General features: G+C 41.6%; 1 protein-coding gene across 3 annotated transcripts in view; it reads right to left on the reverse strand.

Moving 5' to 3' along the window:
• Window positions 1-24,067, reverse strand: part of HDAC4 (histone deacetylase 4) — a 291,798-nt gene that overhangs the window by 255,835 nt on the left and 11,896 nt on the right. For 2 of the 3 annotated variants that reach the window (XM_068408262.1, XM_068408263.1), the window contains exon 2: window positions 8,156-8,405. In XM_068408262.1, coding sequence (XP_068264363.1) covers window positions 8,156-8,177 — 22 coding nt within the window. In that variant the 5' untranslated portion in view covers window positions 8,178-8,405. Of the gene's footprint in view, window positions 1-6,503; window positions 6,520-8,155; window positions 8,406-24,067 lie in introns of those variants that run through there. The other variant, XM_068408269.1, reaches the window with a different exon arrangement.

The following is a 24,067-nucleotide window of genomic DNA, read 5'->3' on the forward strand; positions in this document are numbered from 1 at the left end:
GAACCCCACACACCTGCATGGGCTTCTGATAACACTCAAAAGAATTGGTGCCACCAGTGGTACCTTCAAGTTGAGTTTCTCCAGAGATGGTGGCTGACAGGCAGACAGGGAAGGGCCTTCACAAGTAGAAGGACATGTTGTACCATCTCTTGGGAAAGTTAAATGAGAACCAAAGAGAAGCATCTTAGCAGTACTTTGTAAACAGACTTAGCTGCAGAACTTGTCAATATGAGTGTATTAACTAGCAAACAGTCCCAATTATGGTCTTGATACACGGACTCTCCCCTTGGGCTGACAGCAGTGTGGGTGGGAGGGCAGCGAGCCCATAACCCACGGAGGCAGGTGAAGGCAGGGCATGGCTGTGCCATAAGGTTCATAAGCTGCAACAGCAGCTTTCCAGGGTATTGCTGCATCTGGTATAGTCCTGAAGGGCTTTTTACACACTATTTACCTGTTTTTTAAGCATTAAAAAATTAAGCTTGAATCATGCTTGAAATTCAAGACAAATCCCCCTAAATTGTTATAGTCAGCACACATTTATTTTGTTTGAAAGAAGGTATTAAGTAATCTTAATCTAGTTCCATTTGAAAGAGATCACATGGAGACAGGAAGATCTCAAAAAAGCCCACAAGTATTTTTCTGTATGTAATTCAGCTTTCAATAGGCGCAAAATTTAATACTAGCATCATCCTTTTGAAAGGCTAAAAATTTGCTTCAACATTTCAGCACACCTGTCTGTCACGCATTGTTTAGCCAAACCCTGACAGCAGGTCCCAGGGGGAACACCAAGAGCCATTGAGTATTTCAAAGCAAACAAGGGCACTGCAAGTAAAGTAGTGATTTGCAAGTAAAGCATCTGATTTTCCCAGTAACTGATGAAACAACAGTATTTTGATTTTGGTTATAGGAACAAAATGTTTAAAAGATCTGCGGTATACTAATTTTAGTTTTCTTAAAGGAAGAGTGAATAGTATGCCCCATTTCTCTTTAGTTAGCGCATCAAAGATGCTAACAGAGATTCACTTGCCTGTTTTCTTATTGCAAGGAAATCACTGGAACCACAGTCCCTGCCCCAGCCAGCCTCTAGCTCTCACAAACCCCAATGGACAAGGGAAAGGAAAGAAAGTCCCATGATTCAAGATATTGGGGGGGCGAAGACAGACAAGTGATAGGAATAGAAAAAATGACAGTAACATACTGCACAAATGGACAGTCTCCATTCAGCCAGACCATCACAAGGGCTAAAAACCAAAGTGGATGTTGCAGTTTTACTCTGAATCACTGCTCCAGAGAGGGTTAAACTCTGCTCCTCCTACCTCAGTAATTTTGCAACACTACCAGTTAATTAGTTAGATTATTTGAGATCTAACCCCACTGAGCATCTTTGAAGTTCCTAAGTGCAAATTCATGAAAACTAGAAAACAGCCATATAAGGCTACCCTAAAACCCATGCAGTGTTGTATTTCATAGGTGTTACCTATGAATAACAGCATTCTCGTTTATTTGTAATCATATATGTCTGCTGTCCCAGTGTGGCCAAGAAGAGTGTTCCACACTTTACCCAGACTTTTGACCGCTCCACTTGTTACCTCAAACTTCACAGGTGTCAGGGCACTTCAAAGGCCTTTCTTGCCTAACAGCCTAAAAAAGGACAAAGGGTGCCGGGAAATTCATGGTATAGTGCAACCTATGGGGGGAAAGGGACTTGTCAAGCCTTTACTGAAGGATGGGAGAATTAACACGTCCACAATTTTTCCTTCTCCAGTCAGGGATCTGATACTCCATGTTCAGTCTCTCCTGGCTATCTTCTGACTGTAAAGTCAGTTTCTACAGATGTTAAGGGATGCAAAAAAATGTACTAAAAACTACACTACAAGAAGAAATGACATTGCAATTTTTTCCACTCTTCTCCCCCGACCCAACAATATGAAAACTTCTTAAAAAAAAAAAACTCTAAAAGCTTTTGACCGAGAGCTCTCAAAAACAAGGCAATATTTTTTCTTTTGCAACGAGCATAAGCAGTACCTGTCAAAGCACAGGCAGCCAGACAGCCGAATTCCTAGACTTAAAGGATGAAAAATGCCATGTATGGCTGACATCCATCTGAGAATAAGTGGATTTTCTGCCCCTGCTCTTGAATCACTTTCAGAATCAGTGGGATGACTGAATCGTTCCTTCCAGATCAGCTCTGTCCTAATTGATCTGACCACATCAAAGGCACACAAACAAGCCTCATCCGTGTGAGAGCCTGGCATGAAGATGACGAGCTAAATAATTTAAAATAAACGTTGAGAGTATACGCCTGGTTACAATCCAGTAGCAAATTTAATTTGGGGAAGTATATATGAGATAAGATACAGGTCAAACTGAGGTGTATAGAAAAAGGTTTCTCCTCTTTCTAAGTGAGACACAAGGTCCCAAGGACTATCTCAAACACTATCATCTGTCTTTAAAAGTACAACCTTTTTTGTATCCTTTTCCTACCCTGTACCTCATTTAAAATAATCCAGAGTTCTCTGCCTCTCATCTTTGCACTGCAGGATATATCACAGGCTAAAAAACTTACTTTAGACACAGGCTTTTAAAGAATTCCAAAGTGTAAGAACAGCATTTAAAGAAAAAGTAGAAATGAGAGGAATGTACTTAGCAGGGACACTGACCTAGAAGGAACTTCAACCTGAACCCCAAGTTGAGGCACAAAACAATTCTTCTCTTTTGAGGGTACAATAAAAACTTTGTACAGAAAGTCTCAACTATTTGATGCTCCAGAAAGTGAAAACTTCACAGGCTTCATGGTAGCAGCCTTAAAACTTTCAAGGTTCTCAAAATTATACTGTTCTTCTCAGAGGAAATCCAGGACATGCGCAGCTTACACATACATAAGAATCAGAACACAGGTGGAGTAGGGATCCTGTCGTAGGTTGAAGAAATAAAAGTAAATGGAGACATGCCCAGTTCCCATCCACGAGGGTTTTCAGCTCCTCTAACCAAAGCTTCTTGCTGCCAGGTCTTGTTGCTAAGTTTACGTCTCAACCAGCCTCAAAGTCCCCCCAAAACCTGGGGGACCAGCCTGCTCAGGGCAACAGTTTCAAGGCATAGCAGTAGCTCTTGCTACTTCATTCCTACTCCACTAGCTCAACGCTTACCCTACCTGCTTGTCCCTTCAAAGGAGCTCCTGTCACCTCCGCTGGGCTTGCCCAAACAGTAAAACTTTTCCCCAAAACTTTAGCTTCTCATGAAGCACACACATGGCAGTGGGGGGAAGAGAACAGGTCTGGAGAAATCCTTGTTCTTTCATGTAGGGAAAAGACAGGATCAGAGATAACGAGGTTCTACCTATACTCACTATTAGTAGTGTTTTACTTGTAAACAGGAGCCTGAATGTCCAGTCTAGAATAACCCAGCTGTAATGAACCAGAGCACCCGACAGGTAGGGGCAAGCAGGGACACACCATGTCCAGATGTTCTTCCAGACAACATCCATCAGTTGTGCCCCAGCCCTACTGAACGAGGACTGGAATTCACTCCTCTAGTCCTCATGTTTATTGAAAGAACGCTCTTGCCCCCAGATAATTTACAGAAACAGACTCATTACTGTCGGAAAGTAGGTCAGTGTCATTTAAAGCCAGTTTGAAATGCATCTCCACCGAAACTTCTTAATCTTTAAAAAGAGAACACATAAAATATTTATTGGATGCTGCAAAACGTTTGAGAGACTAACAGGGAAAGCTCTTATGTATACTGCATGAAACGGCTTTCCATGCCTCATTGAGCCACAGAGTACGGAAGGAGAGTGTGGCTTCTTGCACGCGGCAGATAAAACACCATACAAAAGTACTCATCAATCTAGCAAATCACAGCACATGACTCGCTAACTTATTTTCACAGTGCTCTGTGATCATGAAGCTTTCTGCTTTCTCCGATATCTCCTCTCAGTCTTAATGATCCTGCTGCAGATTTTTCCATATCAGATAGGCAGCTCATTCTTAAACTTCAATATTCCTAATTATCAAACATTCAGCATTTCAAAATGTAAATAAAACTTGCATCTCCGCAAGAGTAGCTCTGAAGAAAGAACATAGCATTTGCATTCAGACTGTCTAATTCCTGTAAAATAACATTTCATAAACAAAACTCTTCATTGAACATGGAGATTTTCAGCTTTTACAAAGGAAAGTGAACTTTAAACAAATACAAATCAGTTCAGTGATTAACTTTAAGTGTTTCGTTTTTTTAAACTAATCTTTATGTATAACTAGTATCAGCAGAACAATCTTTACTGATTCAAGAACCAAATGACAGTGAAACTCAAGCCACTGAAAATTAAGGGAGGAGGTAAAAGGCGACCTCAAGAAATCACTTAAGGACAATAAGAGAGGGGGAAAAAACAACCAACCAAACAAACAAAACCCCAAAAAACCCCACACATACTCACAACCCAGTCAGCCTGGGTAAGGTGAGCAGCATCCACACCACAGGTTATGTAAGGTAAGTTTAAATTGTGGGCAATGTAACAGGTTAAGAAGTGAAACTAAACACGCTTTCCCTTGCCCCTCCAAGCTTTGTCATAATCCTAAATGTTATCTTAATTAGCCTAATTTTCTTAATTATACTTTGCAGCAACTTGATCTTTTATAGCACAGTTTCAGCATTTTTTCAGCTTTGTTCCAGCGCTGGAAGAAGCGGCAACTCCTCTGCCAAAAGCCAAAGGGCACGCAATGCCTCTGAGCTTTGTCTTGACTAGGTCTATGCAGCCTCCTCCTCCTCCCATCACTGCAGGGAAAAGCCTGTCCTCCTGCCACCCCACCCTCCAATTTCAGCCCCTTTTTCCCCTCCTCCCCTTCATCCTGCCCAGCAGTTCCACCCAAAGTGATTCCCATTCCTGCCTGGGAATCCACAAAACCTACCAACACCTGCATGGAGCTGGTAGTTTCTCCAGAGCAGTGGGCACCAGGCCATGATGGGCGCACGGTGCTTGTGCAAGAGGGAAACCAGCAGCCCGCCTGCTTCTCCTGCTCCTCACGCACACAGCACACCCACGTGTGTTTTTTGTGGCAAGTTAAATTGACAAGAGCTGCTGGTCTTAACCCAAGGCTCAAGTAGTAGACTGTGGAAAGAGCCTTTGGCAGAGAAAACAAAGGTCAAGGCCTCTACCCTATGTCTAGGGCTCAAGAGAGATTGATTTACCAACTGGAAGTTCTTGAGGATGAACTTCTTCCACCTGGGCATTCTTACTTCTCCAAAAGTTACTACTTGTTCTCTGAGAAAGCTCACTCCAAAATACAACAAAAGAAGCGGCACTGATAGCGGAAGAATGATCTGGGGGAGGGAAGTCATACTTTTCTTAGACAACTTAATCTCCTTCATATTTTTTCATGTTAGTCAGTGAGAAGCCTTCAGTACCCAACATTTCTCACAAGAGAGCTTTGCAGAGTGGAAGGAAAAAAAAAGAAAAAAAAAGCAAACCACTTTCATTCATCTACGCTGCAACAATTTTATGGCACTGTTCCTAAAACATCCCATTAGTGATAGGTTTGGAGAAGATTAGAGAAGAAAGCTCGTATCCACTGAAGCAAGGTTTAATAGGCTCTTGAGTTAAGCCAGAGCCTTCCCTTAAACAATGCACATCATTAGTAATAATTACCTGTAGCTGTATAATCAAAATAGCTATCATAACTGACATGAGAAGTCCAGATGTCATCTTTGGCAAGGTTTGGAAAATATTTCTACCAATTATTATAAAACTGAGTGTAAAAGAGAAACAAGTAGTAAGAATACCACACTGTAAGCCAGAGGTAATAAGCCAGCATGATGCACTGTAGAATTTCAACCCAACCCTTGGAAATACAACCAAAATAAAAACCCAACGCCTAGGAAGGGCACAGGGACAATTTCTTGACAGCATTTGATAAGAACTAAGACTTTGTGGAAGTCAATACCGTTTGAAAATAATTTTATACAAAGCCCACCTGCAGCACACCACTCAGTAAAAAATACCACCATGAGATCATTTCCTCTGCTTTTTCAATTTTAGGAAAGTTTTTCACCCTTTAAACAATCTCCAGTGAAACAGTTGACGATAGGCCTTGAGTTTCTCTCACATGTCCTTCATTTCAAGGATCACTGTCAATATGATGTTTCAGCTAAAGTTCTAAATAATGCAACTGCAGCAGTTTTTTAGGTTTGAAAGGGCTAACTACCAGAGTAGGCAAAACTTTCGCCTATTAGTAGTCTTATTTTCTACCAAATACTCATACAGTAGTCAAAATTTCAATTCTTACTGAGCTACCCCACACCTCCCTCTAAGGCCTCATGTGATAAGGGCCAAGAAGGTTTAGGACCAGCGGCGCAGGAGAACACACATACGTCCAAAGCCATCCAGCTGAGCTGCTGCTTCCCTGGGTTTTGGTTAGACCAGCCTTCTCAGCAAGAGCCACTCTAGACATGGTTGTTAGAAAAGGTAGGCTCAAACCAATTTTCAGCAGTACAGAAACACTTCTTACTCGAGGAGCTGCTTGTTTCCTTTCATCAGCCCTTTTTACGCGACTCCCTGTTCCGCCATCAGCACAGAACTTGAGCAAAAGTAGCAGAACCAGTAAAAAGAGGCGAGATCAAAAAAAAAAAAAGCATTAGCAGATGAATTAAAGCAAAACAAGACAAATCAGCAGCGGTCTTCCAATACACCTGCATCAACAGAAAAGCTCAGCTAAGAAGGGCATCCCCCTTTCCCAAATATCTGGAGAGCCACTCCTTAAGAAGTAAGGCAATATCAAGTTAGGTTTCTTTGTTGGTTTTTGAATATAGGTATATATTTAATCTATCCCACCACAATGAGAAAAAAGTAGCTCCTCAGTCTCAGTCATAGTTGAGACAGGAAAGTATTCAAAGAACAACTATCCACTTACTTGGAGAACAGATCTCTTGTAAAACATCACATTGCAAGAAATGTGTCACAGGTGAACACCTATATGCACTCTTCTCATATGAATATACTTAGTTTCCCAACTCCCCATAGTACCAGAAGCAAATTTCAAGATCTAAGAGACTGCTACATTTGGAAGTAGAAGCCAAATTTTTTCTTTTTGATAATACTGATAATTTAAAGACTTATAAACTCATTTCAGTTCCTATGCGAGGGTCAGATTTTCAACACTGCTGCTCGTAAACTCCAGCATTCCTATTTACTGCAGCGTTTCTTGCTCCCAGCCTCAGAAACAAAAATGGGCTGCTAGAAGTAATTCTGAAGCAAATATAAAACTCTGCCCCCACAAATATATGGTTCCTTAAATCTTAGGAGCTGTTTGTCAGCTTTTAACTTCAGTCTCATTCGACTGTTAACCCAAAACTAATTAAACTGAAGTCACAAAAGTAATCTCTCAAAGGCATAGTTGAATAAGTACTTTCACGTGCCTTGTCGTTGTTGGATTACTTGCTTCCCAGCAGTCATTTTCTCTACCATAAACTGAACAGTCAAAGCAGGCATTATCAGAGCACAATTAAAATTCCTCTTCCAAAGCACAATCTCACAAAGCTCTGCCTAACACAAAGTTACCTGAAACTCATTAAATACAAATACAGGAGACAACTTTAGGCTAGAAAGCAGGTATCTGTAGATACAGATCCTCTTGACATACAGAAATGCGCAATTTTGTGGCGATGAATCATATGTCTTAAATTACAAAACACATCAGGGATCATCCCCCAAACAACATTGAGATGGACCAATTGACTCTTGTTCCAACAAAACTACTCTTTCCTACTAAAAGGTACTTTAGAAGTAAGGAGTTTTCTTAAATATCAATAAAGACACACCAGCAGAACCACAACCATTCCTTAGAGGTACACTACATACCATTAAGACTTATCAGCATAGATATAACAAATTAACCAGATGTTTAACATCTCAGAAAATATCTACAACTTTCAGCGATATGTAATGCAACAATTAGAAACCTAAAATGGGAAGATTTGCTTGTAACTGTGATATCAGCCACACAATTTTCCATCTTCACGCAAAGTCTCGGTTTTAAACAAACTAGTACTACAGGGAGAGGGACTGGATTATCATTTCAGCACAGTAAGAATCTGTTTATACAACACACACACCCCCCGTGTTTTGCTGTCCTTACTAGATTTAAAGTGGTTTTGCCCTTACCTGGATGGCTTTGGGAGCTCATTGCTAGTGACGTGTAGTCCTTTGGAGAAGGGATTTGAGATTGACCAGCTTCCACCCAAGTAACAGCAGCTCTAAAGAGCTCCAACGCTTCACGAATACATAGAAATTGGAAGTGGGGATTAAATCATGGCCACCTTGTAAAATCCAGGGCACAGTGACATGCTGAGTTGTATAGGAAGTAATCCAATAGGGTGGCAGAATATCTTCTAATGGCTTTCAAAATGCATACCTGCAATTAAAGAAAAAGATGCCTACATTAGAGAATTAAGATTTACAAACATTTAAATTACACAGTATATAGCATATTTATCCCCAGAAGAAAAGATTAAACTAGGATACTATTTTAGGCATCAAGGTTGCAGAGAGAGTAATTTTCAGAGTTATAGATGTAATTTTAATTAATAATCATAAAAATGCAAACTAATATTTAACAACAAAAAAAAAAAAACACAATTAAAAAACCCCAAACTTTTCAACTACACATTCAAGTCTTAAAAACCCAAACTTGCATGTTAATTCTGATCCTCCAACAGCACCATATGAAGCCACTTCAGTCCAACAGCTTCCATATTTTAAAAGCCATATGTATGAGTGGTAACTGTACTTCATGCATCTGTTCCCCAAAGAAGTCTAAAGAAAAATTCCTTGGTGCCAAGAAGTGGTCTTGGAGCAGGAAGGAAAAAAAACCCACACAATCAATTCCACTCCCACTCTATCCAAGTCTCCAGCAGATTATTAAGAAGCAACCTCATACTGCCCCAGAGGAAAAAAAAAATCCACCATTCCCAATTATTTTTAAGCTGTACATTAGAGGGAGTAAGAGGGGAAAAAAACCCACTGAGTTAGCAACCTAGTGTACCCCTGCCCCCCTCAAAAGAAAAATAGCAAGGCAGTGGATAGTTTATAGAAACCCCCACCTGAGAGGCCTCCACAGATGGTGTCTCCAATGCAATCAGCAATACTTACACCAAAAGAACCTGCTGCAAGGTGTCCTAAAGTTCAGTTTTGGTGGTTCAGGGGTTTTTTTTGGCACTACACTAAGTGGCATCCAGTATTTCTAAATAGCCATGTTTTACAGGCAGGGTATCTCACAGGGATTGCTCTGTTTTAACATACATAGAGATACATGATACCACTCTTAAAGGTCCTTTCCAAGCAGAACGATTCTATAATTCTATGCTACCAGCTAAAGCTACTGAAACAGATTAAACCAAATTGTGTCCTTTATGGAAAGCATGTCACAACCACAGGTCATTTCCCTTCTTTGCACCAAAAAAAAAAAAAAAAAAAAAAAAAAAAGAAGTCATCAGCGTGCAGGCTCCCAACAGATAACCTCTCCTGGATCCTGAGGATGATGTGTTAACAGACAGCTGGTACCCGGAGGAGCTCCTCACTGCCTTGACAAGGCATTTCTGCCCTCGCAGCTTGGCTAGCAAGAACAGTTTATACCCAGCACTCCCTAACCCACTTCAGACATGAAGTAAGCCTGCTGGCAGAAGCCAACTAGTTAACCCATCTACATTAATCCAGCTGACTCTGCTCAACGCAGAGCAGGGAACGCTCACCCCAAACTGCTCCACCAGCAGATCAGAGGGTGTGGTGACCTCCAGCAAAGAGACAGCAATATTCCTTGGGCGGGGGATGATTATGATAGTAACTACTACTGCCGCTTGCACAATGAATACCTGTCCACAATTTATCTGTGCCATTACATTTCAAGTAGTCCCATCTATTCTTGGAAGAGCTCTTATCATGCTCAGATATTCATGTTCCTTTTCAGCAAGGTAGCAAAAAACAGGTCTAAGACTTCAACACCACCACCGTCGTTTATGATGGGCCCTGCTTTATAATGGTACTTCCCTGGTTGGCAGAATAATGCCCAAGCAGACGCTGTTGAAAAAAGAGGCCTTCCTTGCTGTATTTCATTTAAAAAAAACCCTCTTTAACTGGCAGTTTCTCTCTACCTCAAGCATCTCAGCATTACTACTCTCCAAGTTCCTCTGCGCATCTTGCATTTTTAGAGACCTGGAACGCTCTTCCACGTTATGTGTCAAATTCAAGAGGAAATTACTTAAGTGTCATATCTAATCCCTGCAGGTCTCTGCCATCCCAAACGTTCAAGACCTTCCAGTTCCATTAATTTGCACATCCTGTTGAAGGGAGTCAGGTCAGCTTAGACGAGGCGTTAGAAAAATATTAACATCACTCATTTCCAATAAAAACAGCAGGTAATGTTGCGGCATAAGCAATCTCAGCTGCAGACACGAAGGATTCAGAATGGAGTTAAGAGATTTCTGTCTACTCATGTTCACAATGCAAGAACGAAGCACGGAGTGCAAACAGTGAGATGTGTATGCATTTCCCAAAGAAACCAGACTGAAACAGTAGCAGCAGATCCATTTAACAGCACCACTGCTTTACCTATTGCCACTTCTTCCCCCAAAGGTATATCTAAATTCTGTCAGGCATGAGACACAAAATAATAAGCTTCTGCATGTTTTAGTAATACTAGTGCCTGGTCAGAGCAGAGACAACAAAATAACCAAGACCAGATGGACAAGCTACAGATTTAGTTCACTTATACTTTTTTATTTTTAAATCCTACATTTCTTCTAGAAGACCGAGTAAAGTATAAGCAAAATAGACCTTTCCAGGATACAGACAGCAATCATTTCCCAATTTATCTCACCACCAACTTCAATCTTCTCAATGCAGCCCAACGAGACATTTCCAAAACGGTCAAGAGTTGTTGTCAGGCCCCGATCTGCAACAATTCTTCTGTAAATTTGCTATTTTGCCACTATCTCACAAAAACACTTCTCAAATTAGGAGAAGCAAAATGCTGTCTACCCCTATGCCTAGGGTATGTCGAGGTCTATAGGGTATGCCAAGCAAATTCTCTCATTTAAAGCAAAAAAAAATAAAAACAGAGCTTGTTTTACTTCTACTCCACTGCCTTCCAGGACAAGGGCGATCACCTCCAGCCTGCACATCTCAGCTGCAAGAACAGCAAGTCCACCCCACGCATCGTCCAGGGCACGCTCCTTGCGAGCTCTTCAGGCACGGGCAAGGACTGGGTCACAGCCAGGATGAGCTGCTCAGGCAGCCTGCCTGCTGCTGACCCAGACACACGCCGTACGTGATGGGGATGAGCACGTGTTTGTTTATAGCAGCACAGTCCTCTCATGAGTAACTTCATAACAACTATTTTGGCCAGACAGGTCGCTCACCTTCTTTTCCGCGGGGGAGCAGGATCACGGGCACTGCAGGCTTTGCTGCACACGTGCTCAGGTCAGACTCACAGAAAAAGAGACGGACGACTGGAGCGTTTCACTTACCCTACCTGCCGTCTCCGAGCGAGCCCCAGGACCGCCTGCTGGCTAGGTGAATTTTCTTGGCACACAAGCAGCAGTGGCATACTGACCTTGCCGGCTTTGGCACTTCACGTGGAGTCCCTGCCTAGGCACAGAGCAAAAGGCAGCCAAAGAGGGTGGACAGCACTGCACATTTCGGACTACAGGGCAGAAAGACCGAGCAGAATTGTATAGGCTAGAACAAGCAGGTGTGTAAAATACACACTCTTATTTAATCAGGTGTAGCAAACAGGACTGCTATGATCAAGCTTTCTGTCTCACCGGAGAATTGTTCAGAGTTTGATTCCTGCTAGATTTTTTAAAAACTGGAATAGGAGCACAAGGAGTAAATTAATATCTATTTATTTCAGCCTACTTCTACCAGGGTATGCCCGACAGCACATGCTCCCTAAAACCGTGCAGGCTGGTGCATCTGCAGCTGTATCCTCATCACATCCCTGGTTCAGAAGGTAGCTGCAACCTCAGTGTGCTGTCACCTCCTTGTCACCAGCTGGTAACAAGCCTCCATCTGCAGGCACCATACAATGAGAGACTGAGGGGCTGCAGCCTCAGCAAAAGCCCCTCATTTCTCAGTCGTTTGGTGCCTCAACAAACCACCATCCCTTACTATACGCCTTCCCTAGATTAAAGGCATTATTGGTCATTTTAGCTCTTCTCTTATTTGTCTCCTCTCAGCGAGTGTATCACACAACACGCTCGGTCCTCAATGGTACAGCAGGCAGACCTTTCATCATTTATGTCAAGGAAAGGATGTGTCTGCTCAAAATACTTTCATGAGACTTCAGCTGCTTCTTCCAGAAGCTGCAAAGAAAACAGCAGCAAATTCATCTACAGGCTGGGTCATCACATGTGGCAACAAACCACCTATACACAGGAATAATGTGTACAGGGAGAAAGCATGTGGCTCTAAATACAAAACTGTTTTAACAGCTCTCTGCAAGAGAAGGTCCCACATCTTCTTCCTCTTCAATTGCATGACCAGTCTTGCCCCCCAAAACCACACAAACAACACAGCTCCACAACTCAGTTCTACACTATTCCTTCCACACACTTTCTGAGACCGCTTTTTCCCCACTGGGCATCTAGCCAACCATTAAGAAACAGAATTGCACGTGAACTAGGAAATGTAAGTAATCCAGCAGTTTTCCAAGTCTGTTTCCATACATTTTGCAGCTACTGAAAGCTTTTTTATAAAAAAAGTAAGTAACAGGAATCTTACAGTTCCGCCATATGAATGTTTTGACAGTATGAACGTTCACCTTCCTCTTTCTCAGCCCATTCCAGATGTGCCTCTCTAGTAGTCACAAGCACAGATGTGCACTAACCAATAATTAAAGTTATGATACAGCTTTATTTACAAAGCTCTATTTTTCAGAGCTCAAATTGCTATGATACTTCAGCCAAGATAAAAATCTTGGCCTAAGGGTGAAGTTTCAAGATTGTTTTAAGCCAAGTCAGCCTGGTTGCTTCAGGACACCCAGCTACCGATGACCTCGCTTCATCTGCAGGCCCTCTCAGACGCATACCAACATCCCCAGATGGTAACGCTACAGCCAGCTGACAAGATCACCTGAAAACCTCAGTTAAACAAAACTTAACTGCCTGCTGACTCAATGCATCAAAACACGGTGTAAGTCATACGTGTACTACGCGGATCACTGTACTTCGACGTTTATTTCTAGGTCCAGAGAAAGCTGCTCTGTCTTTCAGACCCCTGAATGTCAGAAGCTTTGCAGAAGACACTGCCTTTTAGCAGGACAAGGAAGCCAGCTCTGAAGACAAACAGCAGAAGGGATGCTAGGAGAACACCTTCTGCATGCTGGCACTTCTTTAGCAGCACACCAACACCTCTGGGTTTTGTCTCCAAAAGCCATGGAAGCACCCATCTTCCAAAAAGCATCATCACCAATCCTTCTGCCTGACACCACAGATTATATACCAATAACAAGATTTTTAGTTTCCCCGAAAATCTACCAAAGTATTAGATTCCTTGCTGCATTAACAGGCAAACAGCATTAAGTTTAATCCCACATGCTCCACATAAGATGACAACATCATCTTGATGCTTGCTTGGGTTCCTACTTGCAACACGTAGCCTGCGAACAGCCTGACGCTGCAGCATACATGTGCTTTGTACAGACTCACAGACCTAATGACAGGCTTATTGATTAAATCTCTCTTTGACAACAGATCCTAAACTTTACTCAGAGAAAAAAAAAAGCTGCCTTTGCTTTTCAGGGTTGTTTATAAAACACTGCCAATATAGGATTTATATATGAAAGGCAGAGGGGACAAGGAAGAGGACTATAGCTGTTTGAAAACAATAATAATTTACTGTGACCACAAAATGATTTACTGCATCTTTATTTAGAGCAGATGCAGTGTGAAACAGTCTCCTGGGCTGATTGGTCTCTCTAGGGACCATGTCTCCAGAGCCACCGCTTTGCAAGATGACAAAAGCAGTGGCGGTAGTCCTGAGGACCCACACAACCCTTTGACAACCTGAGTTCAACTTTTTACTTCTCAAGCAGAATACAGCTTTACTGAATCTGATCCAAGAAACCAAGTTTCACAGGCACTGCCCAGTTCCAGAAGTGCTGGTTTTCCTACAGTTTCAATGACACTCAAAACAGACCTCTCCCAGAAAACATATTTGCAAGCCCCAAACATCACAAGACATCCTCTCAAAGAGTTTTACATCTCTGAAGGCAGTGTTTCTGTCTCTAAACACATACCGCAGGAGTAACAGGCTGCACTGTAAAATGGACCATCAGCTTAATGCTCAGTCGTGGACAGAAGAGCAACTAGAATACCATGACAGTAACAGAAAATAAAAATAGAACACTAAATTTGCTGCTGTTTTAGCCCAGTTCCTCCAAAAATCACTAACATTTTATGCAAATTGGGACACCCCTCCTCCATTTCCAAGTACGGAAGAGTTTCAAAAGGGCAAGAAAAAATATCAGAGGTATGGTACAAGTTCCTCATAGAGGTGAAGGAGATAGTAAGTCTTCAGCCTACAATACAGATGACTTAAGGATATTTACAGTGATGCAGAATCATGATTAATACAGACAAATCATCAATCACTCTGTTTTCCATCTATTTCTTTTAGAGCAAGAAGCTTCCCCATTCTTTTTTCTGGGAGAGAAGTTGGGTGGACACAGAAGGGAGGGAAGGTATCAGAAAAGATACCCTGGCTGACAAGGTGAAGCAGAGAGCATTACATGTTCCTCCTTAGCTGCACTAAGAAACTCTGACTCGGGGTGCTGCAAAAAAGCAAGTTTTCCTGAATTCCGAAAGTAAATGGGCAAACTTCTTAGAAAAGAGAGCAAACACCAAATGTTCCTGCACAAGGCTGGGAAACCCATGAGACAAGTCACTGGCTCACAGGAGAGTGTTTCAGAGAAGTGTCATCACATGCATGTCCTGTTGTGAAACGCCTCCTGAGGTACATCTTCTCGGAAGCTGCTGGAGAATGTGGCAATCAAGTACCTTTAGAGATAAAAGCCCACCTACACACCAACCTACAGTCACCAAATCAACACAACTCCACTTTGTCCTATGCTTATGTGACAGTCCCATCTTGAAAAATATAAAGTTTACTCCTTATAACTTTCTGTATTGTACTGAAATCGCATACCAAACTCTTAATTAGTTTCCACATGAGTGGTGAATACACCTGCATTCGTTAAGTTAAAGAAAATACTCAAGTGAACTGGCAGGTGGAAGTATCTACATGGCACTCGGGTATCCACATGGAAGAAGAACAGAGAGCAAAATCAGTCTGAGTACCTGAAGCCTTCATTACAATTAGGACTGTATAACTAATAATTAAACAGAAAACCCAACCTAATACAGCTTTTAAAAATGGTTTTTCACCGACAGTATACTAGGTACATCCATGTCACGTTAGCACAGATCCAGACTGACCAGTCTAGCCCTTATTACTAGGGCATCGCATCTTTGCTAAACTCATTGTTTCCATAGTCTTACCTTGCAGTAACAAAACCAGAGGTACCTACCTTTAAGATCAAAAGCTCAACACATGATTCGAATGCACTAACCACCCAAGAAATACCGAAGCATTACCCAGTACTTCAAGGAACTAAAACACAGTACATTTGTTTAGCAAACGCTGACATTTCAATGCCAGCCATTACAAGCGCTATTCTCACATGACAGCCTAGAGTAGAACAAATATTGTGTTTCCGCCTCTCCCTTAAACTTCCACTTTCAAATACACACTATGAAGATTTATTGCTTATATGCTCACGCTAAACATTTTAACTTTGTGACAGGTTTTGTATGGTATAATGTTCAGAAAGAGATTCAATCTCTAACCACATTTGTCCTAAGTGTTAAATTACAGTATATGTACATTAAAACTTCAGGAATAACCGATACCTACTCTGTATTTACGCAGTTCCTTCAGGGAAGGCTATAATACATTGCTAGACAGTCCCTGGCAGTTGCTTTTGGAGCAATCCTGCTATTACTTCAGGCAGTGGCTTGTTAAGCAAGCCTCTGCTATATAAGCAGTGCTATACGTGCACTGAAGTCGCCATCAGACATTGAAAGAAAGACAAACGAACAACAGCCACAAATGGCAAGACACTAGTAACTAATTGTGAGCTACTTTATTAACACGGAACAAATCCACAGCTATTCAACGGTAGCAAACCTACATAGAAACAATTAATCTAATTACATGTAACAAATTCTCAATAAAAATTATCAAGAAAAACTGCTTTCTACAGTTTCATACCCCTTTGCTTCTTATTGTCAAGAAACACTCTGCTACTAATGACCATGGCACACAGATTTCTTAAGCAAGGCTGCCTTTCCCAGGCTCTTTTCAGTTGGGTTTCAAAGTCATCTGCTCAAACTGATCTCTGGTGGCAGCCCTTGCACTTCAGTCGTGTAAATCCAATTGCTGAGACACTAGCCCAAAGTAAAAACAGGAGACACTTCACATACCTGCCACTATTAGAGCTTGCCCCCAGCAGAAGTCTGCAAATTTTCCTCACTAAGCTTTAAATCAAGAGCTACTTGGAAGAACATGCTTTTTGCATATTCTACACAAAATCCCTCACGGTACCATCTATAGATACTTTTGCAAATCACCACCTTGATCAACAGTTACAGCTGCTTTGAAAGCTGAAGTTGTCTCCATATCCTAAAAAAAGAAAAACCTTAGATCTTCTGGTGGACACCATGAAGTTTTTGCATCCTTTCTCCTTCATTTCTAGTACACAGGAGTATTAACATTACTTCTACTTCCACAGATTTCCCACAGATAGCAATACTACTGGGTAGCTAAAGAGGGGATCTGCTGATACCTCCTCTATTTTTAGACCTTGACAAGTACTGCTGTCAAAGCAGCATTGCAGGTATCTCAAATACACATAGAAGCAAAAACACAAGACTTTGGGAACAACCAAGTGCATCACAAGTGGACCTAAATCTTCTGATGCATAATCCAAGACTCTTAACAAAAGATAGTCCTTAGAAGCCCGAGCAAATCTGGAAATACCACCTCATGTTCACTCTGTGGGAGCTCCAATTTAAAGTGGTCAACAGCTTGGAAAAATTTTTGGAGAGTCAAGCAGGAACACACATCATAGAAGAGCTGCAGATTCAGAACTGCAACTGACTGTGTGTAAAACCTGGGAATATGTAGATTTGCAGGATTACAGAGCCCTCCTTGACTAGCAAGATGCTGGCAGAGGGTCTGAAAGAGCAGGATGCTTCTGAGCTCGATCCAGTTTCTCAGCAAGAGCAGCAAGAACAAGCAGTCTCACAGATGGATCCGCGTGGGAGGGAGAAAGGATAAAAGTCTGCCTCGGGAGCCTGTTCCAGCTGCTACTGAAGCCTTGGAGGAGTTGGTACAAATTGGGCAGTTTACCTATAAAAACCTCCTGTCTTGGCTTTTTCTGAAGCCGCTTTCTTCCCCCATCCCATGTTTTTCCTCCATCCTAGTATTTCTGCATTTGAAAGAGTTCAAATCAGATAGCTGAAAGCAGCACTTGACAGAAGGTAAACGAATATTGTGAGTTTATGGACAACATCCATCTCATTTCTTCTTCCTTGTACATCACCCTAGCTACGATAATTCAGAAGCACAAAAATCAAAACTCCTTTTAAATACTTGACTGAAAAGTGACCCAAAAAAATGGTGTATTCTTTTTAATCAAAATCCCCCTAACAACATTTTCAGTGCCAGGAAGAGTTTGTTTAACCAGGAAGCCTATCTCACTGGCTGAAGCATTTCCATGCAAACGCCAGAAGAGCTGAAGTTTCCTATCAATGTCTGTGATCTAAACACAACACCTCTACACCAACTTCAAGATCCTCCCTAATTCAGGCAAATTAAAGTTTCAGCAATTTGTAATGTAACCCAACAGTTTAAAACTTACCACTGTATCACTATAGTCCCATTAAAGCATTTCAGCAGCACTGAGACCTCTTCACTTTGCTGACATCCATCTTCAGATATTCTCCAAATCCTTGACCTCCATGCTGCTACCATAGCACACACCAAGGGGGAAAAAATCATATCATGATAGAAAGCTCATGGACCCAGCCACCATTTTTCTGTAGACTTGCTCAATACTGCAGCTTTCAAATCAAGTCTTATGTTCTTCACCTGCTTGTGCTCACACACACACAATCTTCCTTTCTCTTTCAAAACAGCTTGATAGAGCCAAAAAAAAAAGGATACTGACACCTTTATGTAATTAGTTTGGGGAAACAACTGAAAACCTTCAGCTTTCTAGGCACATTTTCACTTTAGCTCAGCCTTCTCAACAGCTAAAAATGAACAACCCACAGTTCTTTATGTGGGGTTGTTTTTCAAAGCCTCATATATAGGTAGGGAAAGGCAGAGAGAAAAACATCTACCTTTTCTATTCATGTACTTCAGCTGTTACAGCCTACATCTGAACTTCTTGTTCCTTCTGATAAAGAATCAAAATTACTGGTCACTAGCTGTGCCTAACCCATCTGGTCTACCAGCATAAAATAGCTGAGTACATGTGTCATCAATCACTGTTAATTACTTCATTAACTTGGAAAAAGAATATTGACTTCTTTTAAACGAACAAACATTGTTTAAGGTTAGTCTACTTTTTTTTTTTTAATTGAATGCTATCTGATTACCAAGAGAAAATAATTTAGCCTGAACACTAAAGCAACCCTGTCACATAACTCGTGCAATTCTTTTGTCTAGTAAAACATTTCCCCAAGTTTCTTTTGGAGGTGACTACATCACAATGCTAGTTTTAACCAGCATTAAGTTTAACCAGAAACTTAATTATGCATGTTTTCAAATACTCCGTGCTCACTGCATAATGGTAACCGTGCTGCCATTCCCACCTACTATCACAGTGCTTTTAAGTTCTGACCTTTGTCTTGCTCTTGGAAAGAAACATGCCTCAAGGTCTCCACAAACAAGTTGCATCATTTTCAAGTGGACATTTAGCCCTCTGCCATTCGCTGAAAAATAGTGACACGGAAAGAGAGATATTACAATGGTTTGTGCATTTTAATCTGCAACACAGATACCCAAAGTTTTTTGGCACAGGGGAAAAAAGAACAAAAAAAAAAGAACAAAAAAAAGCATTACCATGCTAGCAGCACAGACTATCAGTTAAGATTCATGCAGTATGATGGAAACTTCCCCCTGGACTCCCCCACTGCTTCAGAGGCTGGACTGGCTCACCTCCTGAAGATCTCAGCCCTGCTCCACCACCTCCATCTCCCCATATCCAGCACACAAGCTCACCTCCCTTTCAGATAGAAGGGTCCCTCTACACACCCATGCCTCATCCAGCCACACTCTCTGTCAAGAACCACTTTGCTTGGGTTCTTTATCACATTTTTTTCATGCCCCAGTTAAGCGGCTTTAACACTCATTGTCAACCTTCAAAAACTATTTTGTTTGAGGACAACACTGGTGCCATTTTCTAAATCTAGATGGCACACACGCCCTGCAAAAAAACACCTACTAATGCAGCCTTATTACACCACCAGCAGGAACCGACTGCCAGCTGCCACCGTTCATACACACATCCCTTTTGCTCCTGAACTCCATCTCCCACAAGCCTGCCCCACAGAAATCGGGCTGTGCTTGCCAATATACACTGCAGGAAAGTGTGCAGACCTCATGCAAGCACCCTCAACCTGGCTATTGCCCAGCTCATCAGACAACAGCACACCCTCACATCCACAAAAGCCAGCATCGTGGGATCCAAAGTTCACATTTTTGGGCTTTTAACTACTTCTGTCTTACACTGAATGCTAATACTGTTACCAAAACACTGCACTTCCCACAGTAACGCAGTAATCCAGACCCCAGTCCTAATGAACTTGTGGTGTCAGTCTTCCATTCCTTCTTTTAAGGTGCCTCTCTTTTCCTACAGCCAATAAAAGTGTTACAGTGTAGTGCCTTATGTATTTGCGTATCTTCTTACCCAAAGGATCTTAAACAGGGCACCATCTAAACCCAAATGTTACATATGAGCAAAAAGGATACAACATTGAAAAGAAAAAAAATACAACTTTGCCTTTAAAGTACAATATAACTTTTTTTATTATTTGTTGGGAAACCTTTTCTTCTCTCATCATCGGCATATGAAAAGTGATGCTGACATACACCTGTAAAAGCATGACAGAGCTGGCAGTCAAATACTGAAATTCAGATAAATGATGGAGTACTAAAAGCCAAGTCAACAGGGTTTTTTGACATGCGAAGAACTTCAAACAGTAGCTAGAATTTTTTTCTTTAAATGATATGTAACACGTTCGTAGTGATTTTTTTTCCCTTTTGGAACCACCTTTGCTCAAACCCACTGCTTTCCGGCTGAGGTTTATCAGGCAGGGAACAGCACAGCCAGCTCCCCACGGACCATCCTGCGGCTGACAGGTCGTGCCTGCAGCACACAGGATCACCCCTCGGGACCAGGGCAGTCCTGCACACGCTGCTCAGTCCCTGCCTCACCTGCCAAAGCTGCTGAGACTCGGAGCACAAGCCTGCTGGTAACCAACGGGCAGCAATCCCCATGGGAAGGTAAAGTAAACATATGCCTTTATATTCACAGGGTTCCAGGTTTTCCACTTGCTCCATTTTTAAATTACAAGTCACACTCTCGAGCCACAAACACAGACAGAATAGAAAATTAACTCAATCACCAGAAAAATATAAATTCCTGTGTTGTATCCCTCGAAGCAGGGTGAAATTCTTAATGACCAACATCACCCTTTAATAAAAGCTAGAGTCTTTAGTCAAATATTTCAAGCTTGCAGCTGACAACCAAGAAAAGCAAGAAAGGAACAACTGACATTACTCATACTTGAAGGGGTTTGGGCTTGGTTTTTATTTATTTATTTGTTTTCTAACACCATCAAAGCAGAAAAGGACAAAACCCTTTAAAGAGGTAATTGCAAGGTACCTTTAGAGAGACAGAGGCCATCAAACTTTTGAGAGTTTACTTACCAGGTGTTGCTTCCAAACCCAGGGCTGTTATTTAATGCAGAGTGAAGGAAGAGCTCCATTTACTTTATGATTTACACCACATTTTATATAGCCCATTTTGTCTGCTTGCACAACACGAACACAGCAAGACAAATTGGAATTGTTCCTTGAAATACAAAAAGTGGATTGTAAAGCCACAAAAACTGGGACATATTTCAAGGAGTGACAGAGTACCTGCCATGGGGCTTTTTTTAGGTAGATTTTAAAACACTGTCAGTCGCCAGTGGAAAAGATAGACTTCAACTCAGTATCCTCAAGGAAGCCTTAGAGCCCTAGCTTAGATATGCAGAGATTCACATTCTGTTAACTTTCTATGATCTAGATTAAAATTTATACTGCCGTTCATGGCTTTACACACTAAACAGCATAGACACAATATTCTTCCCTGTAAGACATTCTTCTTTCAGGGCAGAAATCAAGCAAAGTAATTTAAACCTGGTTACCTCTTTTTCAGCCTTCTATCTCCGTTTTTAAAACGCCATAGCCCAAACTTCAGGGTCTTTTTTTCACTCTTCTCAGTTTTAGGATTTTGCACCTTTGCACCCTCCTAAATATCCTCCTGAAACCTTCACACTGACAGTTTCAGCGACCACACCAGGAGGAATCACTTGGCTTTCCAGATGTGCTGCCATCAGCCACTAAAGCTCTGCTGTGCAGAATCTCTTTCGCTGTATCACCTGCTATTTCCAATACTCTAAAATAAATGAACAGGAAAGAATACAAGATACTTTCAAAATCTTTGGTTTTGTTGTTTTTGAATGTTAAACTGGATTAATCTTGTGTTACCATGAACATATGATATATTATGCCAGAGGAAAAAAAATGGCCTGATAGCCATCCACCGCTAGCTCACACTGCGGTCCCTTTCCGTCGGAAGTCACTGAAAATGCACAGCTAGCACTACAAAAGACAAATAACTCCTCTGGATTTTAGCCGTTTCTGAAAACATATGTTTCGGCACCAGTTTTAAATTCTAGCAACAGTACGCAGCCGCGGCGAGGCAAACGTGACTCCCTGTTACCTCAAAACACTCCGCATGCAAAGCACACTCCAAGGCTGGGGTGGGGGGAAGGAGATTGTAAGAATTTTTTCCTGAAATGGAATGGGGAGATAAGATCAAGAGAAAAGGAGCAGAGGCTGCGGACATATCCAGACGCACAGAAGCCAGTAAATATGCAAACAGGCAGCCATTTCTACCAAGAGTGCAAGAAGAAGACAGAAACATTCAGAAACAACTTCAATTCTAGTAAAATATATCACATTAAATCAAGAGAGACAAGACCAGCACAGAACTATACAGAACAGTTCCCTTTGACCAAGATAGCTTTACTTCTCATTCAAGGAAATACTGAACAAAGGTTTCTATTCAAAAAATGGCTCAACTTTGAATATCACAGTATTTATGAATAACTTTGGACATTTACCTTTTAGTACTCTAATTTGGAAGTACTATTTAAAAAGACTGTACACAAAGCTGTAAACCACCCTGACAAAGCTGCATCAATCAATAGTTACAAACCCTTCCACAAACCAGAAAAGAGCTTGTTGCCCAGAAGCCACAAACAGCAAATTTCACACAAGATTTCAGAAAGAGGAGAAAATAAAGGCTGTATTGACCATGCATCCCTGAAGACAGATATTACAGAGCAAGAACTGAAGTTTACGTGACTTGATTGCAGATGATAAAACTCAGACGTTAAGAGCTGTTTCAAAAAGGCAAAACTTGGACATCCATCTGTTGCCCTTGAAGTTTTGAGAGGGAGACACATCAAGCAGAAATATATCTATTTATATGAAAATGTAAAATATATATGATCTATTTATATGAACTATATGTATGTGAAATAAATATATGCATATGAAAACACCAGAGCCAAAGAAAGCATTTCTTTTTATTTTCACTTCATTTTATCTGCCTACCACCTCTGAATCAGAGACACAAGCCAAGGGCCAGGTTTGGGTACAGTCCGAGACATGCATTTTGCACATTTATAAGCGAGAGCGAAAGCAGCTCTTCCCTACTACGCAGGGACTGAACTCGGCTTCAGTAACTTACTTCATTCAACGAGCCTGTTTCCTAAAAGAGGAAAAAAGGTACTCCAACTAGGACACCTGCTTGACAGCCTTTGGCTTCCCTTCTGAGACTAAGTACACGGGGAAGTCAGCTACCTAACGAGCACGGAGAACTTCAGCAATTGCCAGTATCAAAAAAATAAGTACGTACAAAAGCTAGGAAGACGTAAAAAAGAAAAAAAATCAGACCTTCCCACGCTGAATAAGCCTCCCACATATAGCACAATACAACAGAAACAATTTACCCAGAAACGTAAGCCACTGCAGAGAGACTAACACAACGTACAACCCTCCAAAAGCAGGACCTGTAGCCAGCAGCGAGGATTCAGCTACTACCACTTGCAGGAAACCATCTCTAGATCTCTCCATACCTGTGGTAAACATAACAGATAGCAATTTAATAAGAGATGGCTCAGCAAAACTCACAGCACTAAAGCTCCTAAGGAAAGGTTCGTTTGCTGTCAGGGAGGCTAACTGGAGGCACAGAAAGGGTTCATGAGGGCCTGCTCCAGGACAGAAGAGCCACACGACGAGTGTGTCACCCGGTGACACGGCTTGCACTCTTTCTCATTTAGTAGTCCTCCTGCAGCTGCAGGAAAACATTAGTACCTTTTCCCATGTTTGCTTGAATTTCACACCCACGCTTGTTGGTTGGCTCCAGTATATGCTCAGAATTCAGAGGCTGAGATAATTTAGATTTTCATTGCCAGTGTTAAGAACAAGCCTCAGAGCTATACACTGAGGCCCTGGAATTTAAATACACGATAACACTGTAAATAAAAGGAAACAAATTCCTTAAGGAAAACCTTTTCGCATGCCAGATCAGTTCCCAATAGTAACTGCTCTGCTTTGACAAGAGATAAATATTTACAGTCTAGAACAGAGAACACCTTGTGTTGCAATACTAGG

Source organism: Nyctibius grandis, chromosome 9, assembly GCF_013368605.1.
Source record: "Nyctibius grandis isolate bNycGra1 chromosome 9, bNycGra1.pri, whole genome shotgun sequence".
NCBI classification, from domain to species: domain Eukaryota; kingdom Metazoa; phylum Chordata; class Aves; order Nyctibiiformes; family Nyctibiidae; genus Nyctibius; species Nyctibius grandis.